Source organism: Oryctolagus cuniculus, chromosome 9 (assembly GCF_964237555.1).
Source record: "Oryctolagus cuniculus chromosome 9, mOryCun1.1, whole genome shotgun sequence".
Taxonomy (NCBI): Eukaryota; Metazoa; Chordata; class Mammalia; order Lagomorpha; family Leporidae; genus Oryctolagus; species Oryctolagus cuniculus.
In genome coordinates this window covers 95,943,579-95,964,423 of record NC_091440.1, presented here as the reverse complement: position 1 = coordinate 95,964,423, position 20,845 = coordinate 95,943,579, and the positions used below count along the sequence as shown (strand labels likewise).

General features: G+C 46.4%; 1 protein-coding gene across 12 annotated transcripts in view; it reads right to left on the bottom strand.

Moving 5' to 3' along the window:
* The window catches only part of ATP8A2 (ATPase phospholipid transporting 8A2), a 729,626-nt gene that overhangs the window by 141,162 nt on the left and 567,619 nt on the right, over positions 1-20,845 (bottom strand). For 11 of the 12 annotated variants that reach the window (XM_070049167.1, XM_051850719.2, XM_008259895.4 and 8 more), the window contains one exon: positions 15,116-15,223. In XM_070049167.1, coding sequence (XP_069905268.1) covers positions 15,116-15,223 — 108 coding nt within the window. Of the gene's footprint in view, positions 1-15,115; positions 15,224-20,845 lie in introns of those variants that run through there. The other variant, XR_011378928.1, reaches the window with a different exon arrangement.

The window sequence follows — 20,845 nt, the reverse complement described above, 5'->3', positions numbered from 1 at the left end:
AAGGGACTGATTGGTGACGACTGGAGGGGGGGGGGATCGTATTCTAGCCCACCACTTCCTCCTACTTCTTTCCTTAAACATTTCCTGGATTGTCTTTAGCACAAGGTGTGTCCCATCTAGAAGGCACCCCTGAAATCCCATTTTTTCCCCAGCACTGAGTGGGAGTGAGTGTTTAAACTGTTAACCTTTGTTTGCAATCAATTTAGCATTTTGGTTATGTTCTTGGGCCATGCCCAGGTTGATCTATGCATTTCAGGTCTTTGAGGTGTTCTTTCTGTTTACAATACAGGCTCTGTTAGCCAGTAGCTAGGAAAGGAGCATTTTCCCTCCATCAGCAATTGAACATAGTGAGCGACATCCTTCATGAGTTCTTAATGAAGCCAGCCAGTTTCCAAGCCATGTCTGGAGGGTTTTGGAGGGACTTAGAAAATATCTTTACAATTCACAGTGATAGTGATTTGGGTAGTAAACAGCTAGGGAGGGGTCTGTTGGCAAAATGGGTTTGATCAACTGAAATTGAAACTGAAGCCACGCACACAGATGCTTAGAAAGGCACCTGCTCTACCAGTGTGGGAGCTAGAATCAGAAGGAGCAGCAGGCTGTGGAAAGGACAGGAGGCGTCAAAGGAAGGACAAGAGAGAACTAATTTTAAAGAAGGCAAATGCACACCCGATGAGTGCATGTGGTCAGCTCTCCTCGAAACCGGAAGTCAGTTTCCAGAATTTGCCCACGGCACAGCTTCAAGTACAATGCTTGATTAGTCAGGAGTCCACTACTTCATTTAAAGGTTGGGAAGTTCATTTCACCCTACAAGAAGTTAGAAGACAAACAGATGGGCTCTGTAACCCACTAGGAGCCAAATCACAACTTTTATAGAAAGACAATTCCCAATTCTGGGAGTTACATAAAAGACACTGAGAAATGAAGAGTGATTGGTTTTCTAGGGAGAAAAAAAAGTGATTTTGGGGAAAAAGTGGTATCTGGTCAGCAAGATGACCAATATTGGAAGAACTCCATAAGAGGCTCAAATCAAACTGACTTCCTACACCATACAAAAATACTGCTTCACTGAGGTTACTCCACTAAGTTTGAAGCACTAAAAACACTGGAAAAGTGAGAAAGGATTCATTTTTCTAATGAACAAATCCCCAAGCAGACAATTTTGTTAATTACCTGAAGCTGCTTCTCGATTTTATATTTCCTGTTCAAAACAAAATAGTCTAGCAATAATGTGCTATTTTCCAAAATCATGCTCATCTTAAATTTTTAAATCTCATTTAGAATCAATGAGTTTATGTAATAGAAAACTATTAGAATACCCCAGTGCGATATTTAATTTCCTTTGAACAGTGGAAAGAATTGTTTGCGAATTTTCATTTTTTTGCAGCCAGACGAAGGTTTTTTTTTTCTATTCTTATTAAAGTATTTAGCAGTAAGAAAGACAGCACAAAATAACACTCATACTCCATCGACTTCCTTTCATTTCTAAGAACTCCTTTTCCCCCATTAATCATCAAAAGGCAGAACTCTAACTTAACTCTGTCCCAGGACCTTTTTCAGTCAATCGCACTCTTTCCCCAACAGCACCTGGGAAAGCGCCTTGCACCTGTCACTTCCTGCAGTGAGACACCACGGCTTCTCTGCCCGGGCGTCACGCTCTCCACAGCAGCCTTCCCCATCACATTCCCAGGCCTCTCCTCCATGCTGACAGTTGAGCCTCCTCCTCTTCCCTTTCCCCCACTCCCGCTTCTACTGGTTTTGCTGGACACACAACCACATCATTACTACTTTTATTATTACTTTTATTTCCTTGATTTAAGCTGCTGGGTTGGGGACAGACTTTTCAAACTTTAAACATTTTCTTCTCTCATTTTGACACTAAATCCTTCGCTCTAACTCAGCTCTCAGGGCCAGAGTCTCCCCATCCCTTTAAGTGTCTTCCAAGGCATTCTGTAATCTTGGATCACACCTGCACCCCTGTCGCCTCCACACCTGACCTACTAATGAACAATCTCCCCAAGTTTTCTATTTTTTCCATGAAGTCATCACAGGCTAGCTGCTAAGTAAACTCCATGCCCAACATTTTCTTTGCCAAAAACCTCTCCAACTACAGGCTTACATTCATTAATTTTAAAATTCCAATTCCCTGAATATCATCATAAAAATGCTTCCCAACGATGTGTTGCCTTGGGGTATGGAAGCTTCTATTAGTGCTGTCTGGGACCTGCTACCTTCCTTAGTTTTATTACATCATAAAACCTCTAATAATGATAATGATGAACTTAGTATCTCATGGAATTAGCTATTCAAAAGCACATCTTGATTATATTTTTACCTTTTCTTTAACATCAACTGTAAAGCAAACATTTCCCATGAAGGAAGGAAAGGTGACTCTTGGTTTTTTCCAAATACCAGTATCTTGAAAACTACTCCACAGGTATTGCTCATGAAGCTAAAGCAATTTGGTTATAATTCTTTAGCTGAAGATGTTCCATCATTCTTTGAGTAGCAAAAATGTATGGTTCATCCCACTGGCTTCTTTAGCACACTTCTCTTAAGAAACATGCTAAAGCCGGCACCGCGGCTCAATAGGCTAATCCTCTGCCTTGCGGCGCCGGCACACGGGGTTCTAGTCCCAGTCAGGGCTCCGGATTCTGTCCCGGTTGCCCCTCTTCCAGGCCAGCTCTCTGCTGTGGCCCGGGAGTGCAGTGGAGGATGGCCCAGGTGCTTGGGCCCTGCACCCCATGGGAGACCAGGAGAAGCACCTGGCTCCTGCCATCAGATCAGCGCGGTGCACCGGCCACAGTGCGCCGGCCGCAGTGGCCATTGGAGGGTTAACCAACGGCAAAGGAAGACCTTTCTCTCTGTCTCTCTCTCTCACTGTCCACTCTGCCTGTCAAAAAATAAAAAAAAAAGAAAGAAACATGCTAGGGGCTGACTCTGTGGTGCAGCAAGTTAAGACACTATTTGCAACACCCACATCCCGAATCTGAGGGCAAGTTCAAGTGGTTGCTTTACTTGCGATCCATCTTTTTGCTAATGTGCCCTGGAATACAGAAGAAAATAACCTGGGTGCTTGGGTCTCTGCTACACATGTAGGAGACCAGGATGGAGTTCCTGACTCCTGACTCTGGCTTGGCCCAGTCATGACTGTTGCACACATTTGGGGAGTGAACCAGTAGAGGGAAGCTATTTCTCTCTGTCTCTCCCTCTGTCACTCTGCCTTTTTGAATGAATGAATGAATGAATAAATAATGTTACAAAAAGAAAAATGCCAGATTCAGTAATGCATCATCAATCACTAGTTTCATGCAGATCCCACCCTAGTCCACTTCCAAATATTCACACCAGAACAGGTAAATGACATCAAACTTTATCCTGAGGGCAAAAGGAAGCCAGAGAACAGTAATATCTGATCTGTGTTTTTGAAAGACCACTCTGGCTACAGCAGAGGATTGGATCCCTACTGGATGCTAAGAAACATCCAATTTCTTTATGGGGACACTGCAAGAGTCCAGGTAAGAAATGTCACAGCATAAACTAACTAGATAGAACCACATCTGGATGGAGGGAGATATATTTAGGAAGGGAAAAAAGAGACATAGGGCTTAGACTTGTCCTAATGGGGTAGGGAGGTCTGAACTTCCAGACAGACAAAAGAATGAGGGCTTCACATAATCTTAGGAATTAAATAATAATCCTGCTTAGAAGTGGTCACTTATGGGCATGGATGTCATAGCAGGCTAAGCTACCACTTGAGACATCTGCATACCAGACTGGAGTGCTAGTTCATGCCCCAGTTGTTCCACTTCTAATCCAGCTTCCTGCTAATGCAGCCTAGGAGGCAGCAGGTGATGGTTCAATTGCTTGGGCTCCTGCCACCGATGTGGTGTATGTAGATGGGAGTTCATAGCTCCTGGCTGTGGCTTGATCCAGCCCTGGCTGTTGCAGGCATTTGGAAAGTGAACTAATGGGTCTAAGATCTCACTTTCTCTTTCTCTCTATCACTCTCGCTCTTGCTCTCGTCTCACTCTGCCATTCAAGTAGATAAAAATAAATAAATAAACATTAAAAACAGGAAATGGCCACATATGGGCTAAGCTGATCATTTGGAAAGAGTAAACTGTACCTATTTTCAGTGGCTTAGATTCTTACTCTTCAGCTGGTTGCAGTAAGACATAAATGTGACCCAAGTCCTAGGTCCTGACTGCTTCCTTCTATTATTTGTGAGAAAATGGTTAGGATCTCATCCAATATTTAGGATAAAATATTTGAAGTCAGATCCACACTTTATAAATCTTGGTTTATAAACTCTGCTTAAAGCAATTAATAAGCTCATAGATTAACAGCTCAGCTGTTCCCAGATTTTACTTTGAGGGAAAGTCTTGTGTGTGAGCCAAAACCCTTTCCACTGCCAGTGCCTGAAACAGAAGTCAGGCAGTGCACACCCTGATGGTCCATGCAGGAGCACCAGGCTTCTCCAGCTTCCCAGCTTCATCCAAAGTGGTTTTCCCACCTCTTGAATTTGCTTGCAGTACATTTAGTTTTGGGGAAATGAGTTGACATTCCCAGAACTCTATTGGTCAACAGCTATGCTTTCCAATTCAGTAGCCACTGGCCAGATGTGGCTACTGAGCAACTGAAATATGCAGAGTCCGACCTGAGATGTGCTATGACAGTAATACACACTCTGGATTTCAGAGACTCAGCACAAAAAAGAAAAACGCAAGACAGCTCATTATCAACTTCTTTTTACGTTGATTACTCTTGAAGTGATATTGTTTTGGAGTTGTTTCCAAACAGGGTGTGTTAATACGACTAATTTCACCTATTTCTTTTTCCTTTTTAAATAGAGGAACACTGTTAAAATTATACACGTCTCCTATTATATTAGAGTAATTCAAAAAGCTCGTGTACAAATGGAATAGAAAGATGTTTATTTTGATGTAAAAATGTTTGAAATTGATGCATTTTTAAAATAATACACATTTTTTTCCATGAACTTTTGGAAGCACCTTCTGGACAGCACCACTCAGGATGGTTTGGCACTAAGCCAATTTGAATCACTGGCTGCCAAAACAAAGAGATGAGCTTCCATCACTATTTGCTTCCATCTGTAGTTGAAACAATTAACTTCTACCTAAGTCTGTCTGCTTTTTAGGTATGGGAGCCAAGGGAGGGATACAACGAAGACCACAGAAAGTAGCTGAAGTCTCTCCATACTCCAACACAGTAACTTGGAGAAAAGTTAGCCAGCTGCTTTTCTGCTACATCATATGAATGCCAATTTTCCAGAAGCGATGGGAGAATTCTCTCCATCTTAACCAGAGCCAGACAATTTTACCTTTTATGTCTATAACGTGAGTTATTAATTTTTCCATTAAGTAGGATGCTTTTCAGAAATAACAGAAACCCAACCTGAATTGTCTAATGCAAAAGTGGGACTGTACTGGTTTCTGGGTATCTAACAGTTCTGAGATGGCTCTCGCTGTAAGAGTTGAATCCAGGGATGAACCTGATGCTGCCAGCACTGTTGGGCTTTTCTCTGTGCTCACTTCATCCTCAGCCAGGCACTCTCCCAGCAGTGGCTCCCAGCAGCTCCATTCTGACATCAGGCTTGAATAACAAAAGAGCTCCCTCCCCTATAAAAAGTTCTTGAATTATTTCCAATAGGCCCAGCAAGGGACGCCATGTCCACTCCTGAGTCAATCACTGTGATCGATGAGATGCAAGGGTTGGTTGATGGGGGCTGGTATGCAGATCCAGACCACAAGAGGTGGAGCAGGGGTAGAACCAGCAACATCTGAATGATCTGAATGCAAGCTTGCAAAGAGGAGAAGGGTTTAGCGGCTGTGATGAGAGCGGACATGGGTATCGGATGAGCAGAGGATGGCCTGACGTCACTCCTCTCTGCAGGCAAGGGGCGTCTGTGCTGCTGCTGGGCAGTGTGGTTGGGGCTTACCTCCAAAGCAGGCTCAGAAAGATCTGCACATTAAAACCCATTTATTTATTTATTTATTTGAAAGAGCAACAGAGAGAGAGAGAGAGAGAGGAGACAGATCTTCCATCCACTAGTTCACTCTTCAAATGGCCACAACAGCTGGGATGGGCCAGACTGAAACCAGGAGCCTGGAACTCCACCTGCATCTCCCTCATGGATGGTAGGGGCCCAAGCACTTGGGCCATCATTTATTGCCTTCGTAGGTGCATGAGCAGGAAGCTGAATCAGAAGAGGAGCAGCCAAGACTCTAATCCCAGCTCTGATACAGGACACTGGCATCGAAAGTGTGTGGCTTAACCTGCTGTAACACAACACCAGCCCCAGGATTTGCATATTTACACATGCCCTTCTTTGAACTTCCTCCCTTATCAAAATCAGGTCGCAATCATTGTTGAAAATGCTGTGGATCAAAGTGCACACACTGTCTTCAGTCAAAGGAATGCCAGTGATTTAAGAACAGCAGTTAATCCAGGTTCAGAAAGCATCCGGTTTTCTCAGTGGCCACTGGCAAGGGCAGTAACTGAAAGTCACAGCCTTTGTAAATCTCTGCTTTATTGGCCCTGCTTTGCAGCATTATCTACACATCTTGGTGCAAGCCTGTAACCTGCAATGCTTCCATCTTCTCTCTTCTCCAGCCTAACCTACTCCACCAGTTTTTTTCTTTGCTTTAAAGATATGTTTACATATTTTAAAGGCAGAGTTGCAGAGAGAAAGAGGGAGAGACCGAGATCTTCCAAGTGCTGGTTCACTCCTAAAATGGCCACAACGGCTAGGGCTGAACCAGACAGAAGCCAGGAGCCAGGTGCTTCATCCAGATCTCCAAGGTGGGGGCAGGGGCCCAAGCACTTGGGCCATCTGATGCTTTCCTAGGAGCATTAGTAGGGATTTGGATTCAAAATTGAGCAGCGTCCATATGGGATGCTGGCGTCCCAAGCAGCAGCTTTACCATCTATGTCTATGCCACGGTGCCACTCACACACCCCCACCCCACCCCATCAGTTTTTCTTTATATGGAGGTCTCACTCACACAGGTCTCTACCTTTTGAACAGAACAAATCTAAAGACCCCTGCTGCCTCGGGGTAGGGACCCGTGTTGATGGTATCTAGTAGTCAGACCAGGCCACCTCCCATGCAGATGCTGGAGAAATAAGCCGTGCATAGAATCTCAGCAAGAGTGGCAAAAACACACACTTCCACATGTGGGAAGAAAGGAAAAGTTCAAAGCCACATCAGACATACTCTGTGGCCACTGAGCATAAATATTACAAACAAACAAAATCAGCATGTAATATGCACTTTAATTTGCTGACAGATATTTAAAAAATTACCATCAGAATGAACGGCAAATGCCAACACCACAAAAAAACATCTAACAGAAGAGAGAGATAAAAGCTCACAATCAAAGTCTCCTGGCCTCTAATGAACACAGCATCCTGGGAAGAAGAGGGCAAAATACAACAATCAGCCAGACTGGAGAGAACGTGGGATGGGAAGGAGGTGGGGAAGAGACCAGGGAATTAGCAGCTCAGGGCTTTCCAAATGTACCTATAAACTATTGTGGCTTGATGCCTACTTTAGTGCAGAGACGCCAGGGGTTCATGGAAGATTGTTGCCCACATACCATCTACTACTGATGCCTTCCAAGTCAACAGTTACATTTTTAAAAACTATCACAGGGCTGGTGCTATGGCATAGTGCGTAAAGCCACTGCCTTCAGTGCCAGCATCCCATATGAGCACCGGTTCAAGACCCAGCTCTCTGCTATGGCCTGGGAAAGTAGTAGAAGATGGCCCAAGTCCTTGGGCCCCAGCACCCATATGGAAAGACCCGGAAGAGGTGCCTGGCTCCTGGCTTTGGATGGGTGCAGCTCCAGCTGTTGCAGCCAATTGGGGAGTGAACCAGCGGATGGAAGGCCCCTCTCTCTCTCTGCCTCTCCTTCTCTCTCTGTGTTAACTCTGACTTTCAAATAAATAGATAAATCTTAAAAAAAAAGCCTCTATCACATGGCAGGGTATATTGCTTCACATAAAAGAAGAGCAAACTTTTATGGCGATTACATGGTTGACATTTATCAGACGCCTGCTTCATCGTCGCCATGGCTGCTTTCCATAGCAACACAGTGTGGAGACTTACAGACTTGAGGGGAGCCTGGAACTCCGCTTCCTGCCTGACCAAGGGGGCCGTCCCTTCCCTCTAAGCCCAGTTTCCTCATACGATTGCAGATTACTGAATATGCTGATGCTTATACCTCACTCTGCATAACTGCATGTGGACAGAACATTGATATGAATGTGTGTCTGACTCATGGTGATTGTTCAGCAAAGAGTACCTACTGGTTTTATGTACCTTCCTTTCTTCAGTTTCCACCATGAAATGCAAAGATGGATATTATATGCTTCTTATACCTGGTGAAACTGAGGCCCAAGAGGAACACAAGGATGCACTTGTAAATGTCTTGGGCATCGAGTTACTTTCATTCCAACCCCACTTCCATGGTCAGGATCTGCGCACAAGGGGGAAAAAGTCTGAATCGGGTCCCTTAAGTCACAAGGGCTCTGCTGCTCCTGCAGGCCATGCAGAAGAGAAGTCAGAATAATGTGAAACCACTTCAAGGAGCTTCCATGTTTTAAACATACATGAGACCACTTCAAAAAGGCTGTGAGAGGTGGAATTAAAGGGTAAGTTTTGTTATTTTTGTTAAGATTTTTATTATTCATTTGAAAGGCAGAGTGACAGAAAGAGAGGAAGAGACACAGAGAGAAAAAGATTTTCCATCTGCTGGTTCATTCCCCAAATAGCCACAATGGCCAGGGTGGGGAGCCCAGAACCCTGTTCGGGTCTTTCACGTGTGTGGCAGTGTCCAAGTACTTGGGCCACCTCTGCTTTCCCGGGTGCATTAGCAGGGAGTGGAGCAGAGCAGCTGGCACTCAAACATGTGTTCCGACAGGGGATGCTGGTGTCACAGGCAGTAACCCACTGCACCCCAACGGCGGCTTCGGCACCATCAAGTTTTCTTTTCATGCAAAAAAGACTTTGAAATCTGTGTATACACGAAACATGCATACTAGGAAATGAGCTCCTCTCCTTTAATTCCATTTCCACAAACTTTTTAAAGTATCTTTATATTTTCTTCCTTGTTTGTTCACCAGGAAAAAAAAAAACAACAAGCCACGTGGCATTCCATGTGACAACTGCAAAAGTCCTTTTCCGACCAAATGCTTGTTGGACAGATGCCTGAATTTTCAGACTTTGGGGCACAAACATCCATAGGCCTGTGAGGCCCCACCTGGAGCGCTTAGCAAGCGCAGCCTTTTGACTTCCCTTTCTACCATCAATGAAGAGTTATTTTGCTAGTTTTATTTTCTTGAAAAGTTCTGGTGGGGCCTGGTGCTGTGGCGTAGCAGGTAAAGCCACCACCTGCAGTTCTGGCATCCCATATGGACGCCAGTTCAAGTTCCAGCTGCTCCACTTCCGATCCAGCTCTCTGCTGTGGCCTGGGAAAGCAGTAGAAGATGGCCCAAGTCCTTGGGTCCCTGGACCCATGTAGGAGACCCAGAGGAAGCTCCTCGCTCCTTGTTTTAGACTGGCACAGCTCCAGCCACCGCGGCCATCTGGGGAGTGAACCAGCAGACGGAAGACCAATCTCTCTTTCTCTCTCTCTCTCTCTCTCCCCCTCTCTGTAACTCTGCCTTTCAAATAAATAAATAAATCTTTAAAAAGAAAATTCTGGTGACTCCCTTAGGTGGGGACTGGTAGATGCACACCAGGAAGAGACCTGGATGCAGGTGATGAGAGTCTTTGGGATGGGAGGCACAGGTAGGCTGTGCCCTCTTAATTTTGCTCATCTTGCTGTTTATTCAGATGATGTTATCCAGATACACGGCGTGTTCCTTCTTGTCTTACTATTCCAATCAACCCTGGCATGTCTGAAAGCCAAGATGTAAACTGGACTGGCACAAATCATTTGGCCGAGTTTACTACTCAGGAAAATCAGACAGTGTCACAGCGGCAGCCACACCATTCAGAAAGGGAGGTCATCTCTGTGAGGCATCTGGGGGATAAATACACTTGCACCCCAGGATCCCCCAGCCCCAGCACATATTTCCTGTGTCTCCTCAGAGTAAGCTCTCCCCTGGAGGGCAGGGTGGAAAAAAAACGACTCCCTAAAGCACTGGGCCTTTTGAGCAAGTCGTAGTACACATGAGGACACCAACCAGGATCCCTGGGGAAGGGCGAGGGAAGCCGGAGGCAAGCACCCCCACCTCACACCATGGAGGCAGACCTGAGCTGCGAACGTGATGTCACTCTCACCTCTGCACCTGCCTCCTGGAGCACATGCAGCCTGGGAACAGCCATCATCACCCTTTCCAACTGCTGGCTGCAGGACCCGGGGGAGATGGTTAGGCAGGGAGGATGAGGCAGGAGTCAAGGCTCCTCCTGGTTTACGTCTAGCCCACTGGGATTTGCATTGTGTATACATGAGTGTGTCTCTAAAACCCGGGAGTACGCCTGTTCCTGTATAAAAAGGCCTGCCATGTGCCAGAAACCGGCTGAGGCCCAGAGCTTGGCACGGCAGACAGAGTTAGCAGTTTGTAAGCTTTGAAGTAAAAGGGTTTTTTCCCTTCTTTTACTAGCAATGAAAAGTTCTTTAAAGGAAAAGCACTAACGTCGGGGAGGAGTGTTTTTCCATGGCGAGCGATGTAATGTCTTTTGGAATAATTCCCTATTTAGAAAGCTAACTGCCTCACAGGGCTGACTGGCACCACGGGCCATGACTTGCGCCTGGAACTACTGCACAGGAGGACCCACCGGTTGTGAATGCGTTCGGCGTACCACCTTCTCGTGTGACACCCAGTCCAGTGCAAACATTGTAAAGCAGTCGTATTTTGGGCATTTGAGAGAAGTGGTTCTCAAACTTTGAAGAGAAGAACTTCCTGGAGACTTATTAAAGCTCAGTGCCTGATGCCCCACCCTGAGGTGCTGATTCAGTATGAGTGTGTAAGAGAGTCTGTTAGTGTGTAAAAGACCGTGTGTGTATATGAGTGCTTATTGGGGGGGGGTCTCTCTCTCTCTCTTTTTTAAGGTTTATTTATTTGAAAGGCGGAGTGACACAGAGAGAAAGGGAGATAAAGGAAGAGATCTTCCATCCACTGGTTCACTCCCTAATTGGCTGCAACAGCTGAGGCTAGTCTGGGCCAAAGCCAGGATCCAGGAATTCCAACTGGGTCTCCCATGTGGATGGCAGGAACCTAGGAATTTGGGTCATCATCCACTGCTTTCCAAGGTGCATTAGCAGGGATCTGGATCAGAAGTGGAGCAACTGGGACTTGAACGCGGACTCTGATGTGGGATTTTGGTGTCACAGGCAGCAGCTTAACCCACTGTGCCACCACACTGGTCTTTGGGGGACATGGGCTGGGGGTTTCTCATTATAATCAGCAACCCAGATGATTCAGATGCAGTATTCAATGGCCCGTTCTAAGAAATATCCTATTTAGACCCTTATTTAAGACATTAAAATTCTTTGGCCAAAAGCATTGGGAGTTTAAATTATAGCAATATTTCTGTTAACAAAAGTTCAAAAATCATTCATCCCTCCAGGAACAAGAAGAGCATGTGTGGTTTAGGTTTCTTGCAGCTTATCTTATTGTATCTTCAGCACACTCCCCTGCAGTAATTAGGGCAGGCAATCTCGCTCTGCTTTGGCTGATGGGGAAATCAACGGAGGTTAAGTGATTTGGCAAAGGTTACGGAGCTGGAGCTGGGCTGTGAACCCAGGTCTCCTGACTTCTGAGCGCAGGTCAAGTAGGAAGGCGCACCTCAGATACTGCAAGAGCCAAAAGGCTTTGGAAAGGCAGGAAGAAAACCTAAATGCATTTCCTGATCAAGTTTTAGGTAAAGTTTTCCTCATCCGATTCGAAGCAGCAACTGGGGGGAGCTGAGAGCTAAGGGAACTTTGTCTTTTTCCCCTCTGCACATTTGCTGGGGGCGCCGGTTACAGAGAAGCTGCTGCTCATGGTGATGCTATCAGAGGAAAGAAAAACACACGTCCCCACCCCACCCCCATGGAAAAACATCACCGCCTGTTTTCTGTAGCTGAGGGCTTTGGCACTACCCAGAGCGACACAACCTGAGTTTTAAATTCACAACAGATCTAGCGAGGGCTTAGAAAGCTGCAAAAACAGGGTACCCCCTTAAGATCCTACAAACGCTGCCTATTTCCAGGACAGGAAGTATGCCGGCGACTTCTTTGATTTCAGAAACTACCACTGGGACTTCCTGGCCGGCGTCTGGTGGGAACTCACATTCCAGATCACGCCGGGTCTTCGGGCAGATAAAGCGGCTTTGACAGGGGAGAACAACTCTCCGATTCTACCTCGCTCGCCTTCCCCTGCCCTCCGGGGAAAACTTGCATCGCCCCCGTGAGAAAAACTCCAACAATGGACCAGACAAAGAAATATTGAATCAGATGAGTTTAGGGAACCCTGGCAAAACAATGCACCTTTTCGAGGGCTGAAGATGTGATGAGCACCCAGACATTTTGAGTCAAGTCCACCCACCCCTGGCTCTTGGTGGTGGTGGTGGGGGATGCCGTTTGCTACTAGACACCCACTTCATTCCAGGACTTTGCAGAACTGGGTTCATTCGTAAAAACCTGCTGCTCAGTGAGCTACAAAAAGTGGTTTACCAAAATCATCAGAAACAGTCTTAAAAAGACATTCTTGGGTAAACAAGTCTTTCCCCAGCGCACGGCTCACTCCTTAGCATCCATCACCCAATGGGTTGATGTGGCCTAGGTTCATTTTTGGTACAGTCCCAGAGAGCCAGTTACCATCTGCATCCTCTCACTCGGTGCTTAATGGACACCTCGGGTCCCCAGCTGTGCTCTGTGTCAAGCTGTCATTCGCCCCATGGAAACCATCCCCCCAACAGACAGGCTAAATGACATGGCATAAGTAACAATGAAAGGTTGCATCCAAAGGTGAACTGTGATTTAACAGGATCACTTCTTTGTTCTCGGATGGGGCAGCTGACCAAAGTTCTACCTGAAAACACAGACTTGCCTCACTCAGCGACAGGGCCACCTTCTGCGGGCTGGGTTATCACACACTGTCATCCTTGCACAACCATCACAGAATGCATTGTACAAACCAAGACGGCTTTGGTGTCAGTAGACCAGACAGTGTTCTGGGACCACTGTGTGCACATGGGCTTTGGCTGCTGGAAATGTCATTGTCTGGCGCGTGAACCTTTGCACAACCTTGGAACCAGTCGGACAGCACGTTTGCATGCCTCATCGTGGCGTGAGTATGTTGGGAGCTGCATGAGAAGTTTGGTCCCTCTGCAGTTTGAAAGTCAAGCTCTTGCAGGAGCAGGCGGCAGTCAGCCTAATTCATGCACTTTGGAACCCGATTCTCTACAGCAAATGTACACAGAGCAGTTCTGGCAGGATACTCGAGGGGCTTTCACAGGAAAGGGTCTGTCTGCCAATCCCCCTCCTGTCAGCTGTCACTCTCCTGTAATTTAGAAAACTGTGCACAGCCACCAGCCATGGACCCCCGTTCCGCACCATAAACTTCCCCAAATGCAATCAGACAGACCCACCCTGACCCAGAATGCAGAGATTCCACAGCAGGTGTTCTAACCATCCACACTTCAGCCGTCGCTCCTGCGGCTGTGGTCGGAGGTCCTCTCCCTGGTTTGTTTTGTAAGGATGAACCATATTGATTGATGGCAGAACTGAATTCTTTGGCTGCACAAAGTTATCTCTGTTGGGAAATGCTCCTTTTGCTAAATAGCAACCATCTGGGTTAACTCAATGCCCTGTTAATTTCCTCTACTACACAGATTTGGAAAGGAAGGGTCCTCTTTCCTTACAGAAAGCAAAGATGCATTCGAGGACACGCATAGCTGCCCCACAGAACAGGCTGGACCTGCTCGGCACCCGCATGCATGGCCGTCCTGGACACCCGGGCAGGTACTATTCCATGACTCACCAGGCGGCAAGGGGAATGACACCACCACAGGGCTACTCACAGGAAACAGCTGCTGAATATGTACCCGGACTTGGGTAGACCCAGGTGTTTCTGTTTGTTTCTTCCAAGTCAGTCAGGGGTGCCACGCAGAGCCTGTACCTGCAGTATGTGTCCTGGGGCAGGGCACCAACAGAAGCTTCTGACCCACAGTCTGCTTCGCACACAGGCTCTGTCCCCTGCTCCCTGGTGCTAGTGTCGTCCTGCTTGCTAATGTGAGTGATCCACAAATACCCAGCCTCCTCAGTGCAGAAACCTTGCAGATGGTCGCCTGTTGGTCCCGGGTGTGCACACACCAGCCTGGATCTGGGCAGAGGACCCGGACACTGGGCTTCTTGAAGGAGCCTCAGGGAGCCACAAGAAGGGACTAGGTGTGGGAGGGCCGGCTCTGTGCACCAGAGCTTTTCACTTCGGGAAGAGGAACACACCCAGCCAGCCAGGCCCAGCACTCAGGGACCTAAAGCACGGGGATCCACGGGCAGTGTTGGCTGTGGGGTGGGCCTCAGGACTAGGACTTGGACTTGCATGGCTTCATTTACAAACTGAGCAGGGCTAGACTACAGGATTGCCAAGTTCCTTCCTCTGCGATACAGTGGGGCGCCATGATCCAGGTTGTCACAGCTGATGGCTCAGTTTCAAATACCAGACCCGGACCGTACACGAGAAAATAAAACATAAAAACACTCTAATGAGATGACCTGGTTAACAGAGCCGTTAGCTTTGCCTTTTATAGGTGACCAGCTACCCACACATCAGCGTAGAGTCACACACTTAATCACAGGTGGATTAGTAATGACTTAAAACAGCTACAATTTTCCAGGAGCTCCAAACTGTTCGTGTCAATACTGTCTATAACAAACCCGTAATTTATTATGGAAATGGGAACCTGCTGGGTGAGTTGGAAGATCTGTGTTAACAATTTGCACAACAGTTAAAATTTCAATTATCTCCTAATAATTTTAATGGGAGCAGGTGACACCAGCCTTTCCTCTGGATCATGGTTGTGAGAAGACACACAAAGCCTGCTCAACTCACACCTGGAACCACATCAGTATCCTATAGGACAGCCAGCAGCACTAACCTGCCCTTTCATGTCGGGAGCAATGGGGATGGTGGGCCAGATGGTTGAGTAGACTCCGAAAAACACCAGCCAGGTCAGCATGCTTCCCCAGACGGCCAGATGACTGAACTGCAAAGGAAAGAGACACTCAGACAGGGACTCTGGCTGCAGGATCCCCACGTGCCAGCACACTCCAGCTGCTGCAGGATGCCACATGCAGCTGCCTTTCCTGGCGGAAAGGTCCTATGGCTTCCCAGTTACCACTAAGTGTTTATCTTTCTAGCTCTCCTGTTTCAGGATTCCTTCCTTCCTTCCTTCCTTCCTTCCTTCCTTCCTTCCTTCCTTCCTTCCTTCCTTCCTTCCTTCCTTCCCTTCTTCCCTCCCTCCCTCCCTCCCCTTCGCTCTCACTCTCTCTCTCCTTTAAAGATTATTTGTTTATCTGAAAGGCAGACTTGCAGTGAGGCAGAGGCAGAGAGAGGGAGGTCTTCCCTACTGGTTCACTCTCCCAAATGGGCACAATGGCCAGAGCTAGGCCGATTTGAAGCCAGGAGCTTCTTCCCACCCTCCCACGTGGGTGCAGGAGCCCAAGGACTTGGGCCATCTTCCACTGCTTTCCCAGGCCATAGAGGACAGCTGGATTGGAAGTGGAGCAGCCAGGACTCAAACTGGTACCCATATGGGATACCGGCACTGTAGGCAGCGACTTTACCTGCTGAGCCACAGCCCTGGCCCTCCTCTCTCTTTTTAGTAATTAAGTCATTTAACAATGAGCTATGACTACTCAGCAATGATTTCACAGACAAGGAAAAAAAAATCTAACGTACCAATTGTTTTCATATGTAGTGAATTTGGCAGGGGTGGGGGGAAATCTATTTTAATTTTTCTTGTTTCTCTACATAAAATGTATTTACCAAATTTAAAAACATATAATGCAGAAAGAACATAACAGATATCCACAGCCCTGACCCTAACCCCCACAAATGGCCACAGAAAGTACTTACCAACAATGGAAGTGTGCTACAATATTAATGTATGTTATGTTAATGGTGCAGGATATTTTTATTCATAATGTAGTAAATCTTTGCTTTATCATTGTGATATTATAGCCTCTTTTTTATAATTATGTGCCAGTATTGCATCCTTGTCACCACTGAGCTATTTTTCTCTTGTTAAAATTTGCTAGGTTAAAACAAATATTTTTACAATGCATATGATATCATCATCTTAATTTTCTGTCTTTTTTAAAAACAGTGTTATCTTTATGTTTCTCTGTTCCTCAGCTTTTCTTGTTCCTATTGCTAATGTCATGTGCTTAATTACATTAATTTTTTAAAGATTTTTTTATTTATTTGAAAGTCAGTTACACAGAGAGAGGAGAAGCAGAGAGAGAGACAGAGACAGAGAGAGAGGTCTTCCATCCAATGGCTCACTCCCCAATTGGCCACACAACCAGAACTGCGCCCCTCCAAAGCCAGGAGCCAGGAGCCAGGAGTCAGAAGCTTCTTCTGTGTCTCCCATGTGGGTTCAGGGGCCCAAGGACTGGAACCATCTTCCACTGCTTTCCCAGGCCACAGCAGAGAGCTGGATTGGAAGTGAAGCAGCCGGGTCTTGAACTGGGGCCCATATGGGACGCCGACACTTCAGGCCAGGGCATTAACCCACTGCGCCACAGCGCCGGCCCCTCTAATGATTTTTGTAAACCACTTTTCATGGTTAACTAGCAGCAGGTTTTTGGCAAATGAACCCAGTTCTTCAAAGTCCCCTATATTACTTTTAAATTTTAAAAAATTTAATTGTCGCACAGTTTTGTTCATTTTCTAATTTTTATTCATTCATTTTCAGTTCACTTGACAGGTAAAGAAAGAGAAAGACAGAGAAGGAGAGAGAAAGACAGAGAGAGAGAGAAAGAAAGAGAGAGAAATTGATTTTCCATCTGCTGGCTCATTTCCCAAATGGCCCCAATAAGTGGGGTTGGACCAGGTAAAAGCCAAGAACCAAGAACCCAAGCTGGACCTCCCATGGGCGGCAACTACTTGAATTACTTGAATCATCACCTCCTGCCTCCCAGGATGCCCATCAGCAAGAAGCTGGACTGGAGGCAGACACAAACCAGGAACTCTACAATGGAACGCAGGCATTCCAAGTGGTGTCTTCACTGCTGAATCCAACGCTTACTCCTTCTCAGAGCTTGTAACAACGAACTCAAGTCACTACTGGCCCCACACTACCCCGAAGATGAGGTGCTTTTGCCATCACAGCTAAGCTTCCTCCAAGGCCCAACCCCGAGAGACAGCAGCACCTCTCAGCGCATCACAAGTGTTTGCTCCAACTTGGAGCTGTGTGAGACGAGCACCCATCAATCTAGCACGAGGGCAGCAGAATAGACACGATGAACACAGTGTTTTTCTTTCTATTTTAAATCAACATATAGGCCGGCACCACGGCTCACTAGGCTAATCCCCCGCCTTGCGGCACTGGCACTCCGGGTTCTAGTCCCGGTCGGGGCACCGGATTCTGTCCCGGTTGCCCCTCTTCCAGGCCAGCTCTCTGCTGTGGCCAGGGAGTGCAGTGGAGGATGGCCCAAGTGCTTGGGCCCTGCACCCCATGGGAGACCAGGAGAAGTACCTGGCTCCTGCCATCGGATCAGTGCGGTGCGCCGGCCACAGCGGCCATTGGAGGGTGAACCAATGGCAAAGGAAGACCTTTCTCTCTGTCTCTCTCTCTCACTGTCCACTCTGCCTGTCAAAAAATAAAAAAAAAAAAATAGAAATAAAAATCAACATATAATGATTATTCAGATTTATGGGGGTGCAGTGTAACATTTCAATATCCATATACAATGCATAATGAGCAGATCAGGGTAACTGGCTGATCTATCACCCCTGACACTTATCATTTCTTTGTGTTGCAAGCATTCAAAATCCTCTTTACCAGCTATTTTGAAATATTCCATTGGAGGCCAGCGTTGTGGCACAGTGGGTTAGGCCTAGGAAAGCTGCAGAAGATGGCCCAAGTATGTGGGCCCTACCCACGCAGGTGACCTGGATGGAATGCCTGGCCCCAGCCAAAGTGGCCACTTTGGCAGTGAACCAGGGGATGGAAGATCTCTCTCCTGTCTTTCCTTAACTCTGCTTTTCAAATAAATACATCAGTTCTTAAAAAAATAAATATTCCATTAATGTTTGAAACATTCCATTAGTTTCTGTTAGCCCACTGTGCTACAGAACATTAGAGGTTATTCCTCTTATTCATCTGTACTCCTGTACCCATTGACCATCTTTCTCCATCCTCCACTCCACCCCTTCTGGTTCTGGTAACCACTATTCTACTCCCTAATGCTCCTTTAGACATCTACTGAGTTGTTAATCTCCCTTATCCTCTTAAGCCGATGATCCTTGACTTCTTCCTTCCTTCCACACCCCACAATCCAATCCATCACTGAGTCCTGGTAGCTTTCTGGAATACAAACACCCAGAATCCCGTTACTTCTCACCATCTACTGCTCTGGCATTCCAAGCTAAGTCACTGTCACCTCTCACATGGAAAAACTGCCATGGTATCTCACCCTGACCTCCTGCTCCATTGCCCATCTTCTCAGTAGAGTATCAGTGAGTCTACTTAAGCAGGAACTGGGCCATGACACTCAGGAGAGGCAAACATGCAGTGTTGGTTATAATCTGTGACATGTGAAATAACCAAAATACCTAAAATGGTGGACTGATCAAACAAACGAGGGACATCCATAAAACACAATATTCTGTAATCATGAACAACGATCTTGTAGAAGCATATTTTATTTTAAAGGCATGGAAAATGCTCCTGATACTCCTGATATAATTTTAGGAAAAAAAGAGTCTAAAACCATATGTTGTATATAACAATGATGCTGCAGAAGTATATTTTACAAACATGGAAAATATTCCTGATATATTTTTAGGAGCAAACAATTCAAAGCTGTATATTGTATACTGAGTCAGCTTCTTAAAAAGATGAATGTGTGTGCACACAGAACAGAGTACAAAAGGCCGCGAAGCCAAGTGCTAACAGTGATTACCTCTTGGATATAAAATTATGAAAATATTTTTTACCCTTCCATGTGTATGTGTGTGTATTCATGAAGCGTTCTCCAAAAACCTCATAAAAATGTATAATGTGGCTATGGGGCTTTGGCATAGCAGGTAAAGCAGTCGCCTGCAATGATGACATACCATATGAGTGTCTGTTTGTGTCCTGACTGCTTTATTTCCAATCCAGCTCCCTGCTAATATGCCTGGGAAAGCAGCTGAGGATGGCCCAAGTGCTTGGGCCCCTGCACCCACGAGAGAGACTTGAAAGAAACTCCTGGCTCCTGCCTTTTGCCTTGCCAAGTCCTGGATTTTGTGGCCATTTGGGGAGTGAACCAATGGATGGAAGATCTTCTCTGTGTAACTAACTTTTAAATAATCTTTTTTTTTTTAAAGAGTAATGTAAAAACTATGTGAATTGAAATTTTTGTATTAAAACAAACATCTTGGAATTCCATTTTTCTATGGAATATTTTAAATGCTCTCATGATATAAAATTCATTTTTAGAAAAGATTAACTTATTATTTAATCATTTGAAAAGGCAGAGAAGGAAAAGAGGGAGAGGAAGAGAGACAGAGAGGGAGACGGGAGAGAGAGAGAGAGACTTTCCATTCACTGGTTTACTCCCCAAATTCCCAAAACTGCTGGGCCTAGACCAAGCTAAAGCCAGAAGCCCAGAACTTCATCTGGCAGGAATTCAAGTACTTGGGCCATCACCTGCTGCCTCTCAGGTACACTAGCAGGAAGCTGCATTAGAAGCATAGCATAGCTGGGACTTGAGCCAGGCACTCTGATACAGGGTATCCTAAGCAGAAGCTTAACCCAGTGTGTCATACCACCATCCCTGCATATGTAATTAAAATCTGCATATACACTTAAATAAGGTGACTATTAATGACTTAGAGCTCTATTAGGTTCTGGGTATATGAATAACCAGGAAACGGGATTGCAAATGTGCCTTGACAGAGATCAAGTCACAATTTTCACATGCAAAATTTAAAATAAGATAGCTAGATAATGCTTACTGCTTTCCCAAGGTTTAAAACAGAAATCGTATCATTATAAGTACATGCACTGGGCCGGCGCCATGGCTCACTAGGCTAATCCTCCGCCTGCGGCACCGGCACACCGGGTTCTAGTCCCAGTCAGGACACCAGATTCTGTCCCGGTTGCCCCTCTTCCAGTCCAGCTCTCTGCTGTGGCCCAGGAATGCAGTGGAAGGTGGCCCAAGTGCTTGGGCCCTGCACCCGCATGCGAGACCAGGAGGAAGCACCTGGCTCCTGGCTTCTGATTAGCGCAGCGCGCTGGCCACAACACGCTGCCGTAGTGGCCTCTTGGGGGACTGAACCAATGGAAAAAGGAAGACCTTTCTCTCTGTCTCTCTCTTTGTCTAACTCTGCCTTTCAAAAAAAAAAAAAAAAAAAAGTACATGCACTGGGGACCAGCGCTGTGGCTCACTTGGTTAATCCTCCGCCTGCGGCACCGCCATCCCACACAGGCTCCGGGTTCTAGTCCCGGTTGCTCCTCTTCCAGTCCAGCTCTCTGCTGTGCCCTGGGAAGGCAGTTTAGGATGGCCCAGGTCCTTGGGCCCTGCACCCGCATGGGAGACCAGGAGCGGGTGCCTGGCTCCTGGCTTTGGATCAGCGCAGTGTGCTGGCCCTGGCGGCCATTTGGGGGGTGAATCAA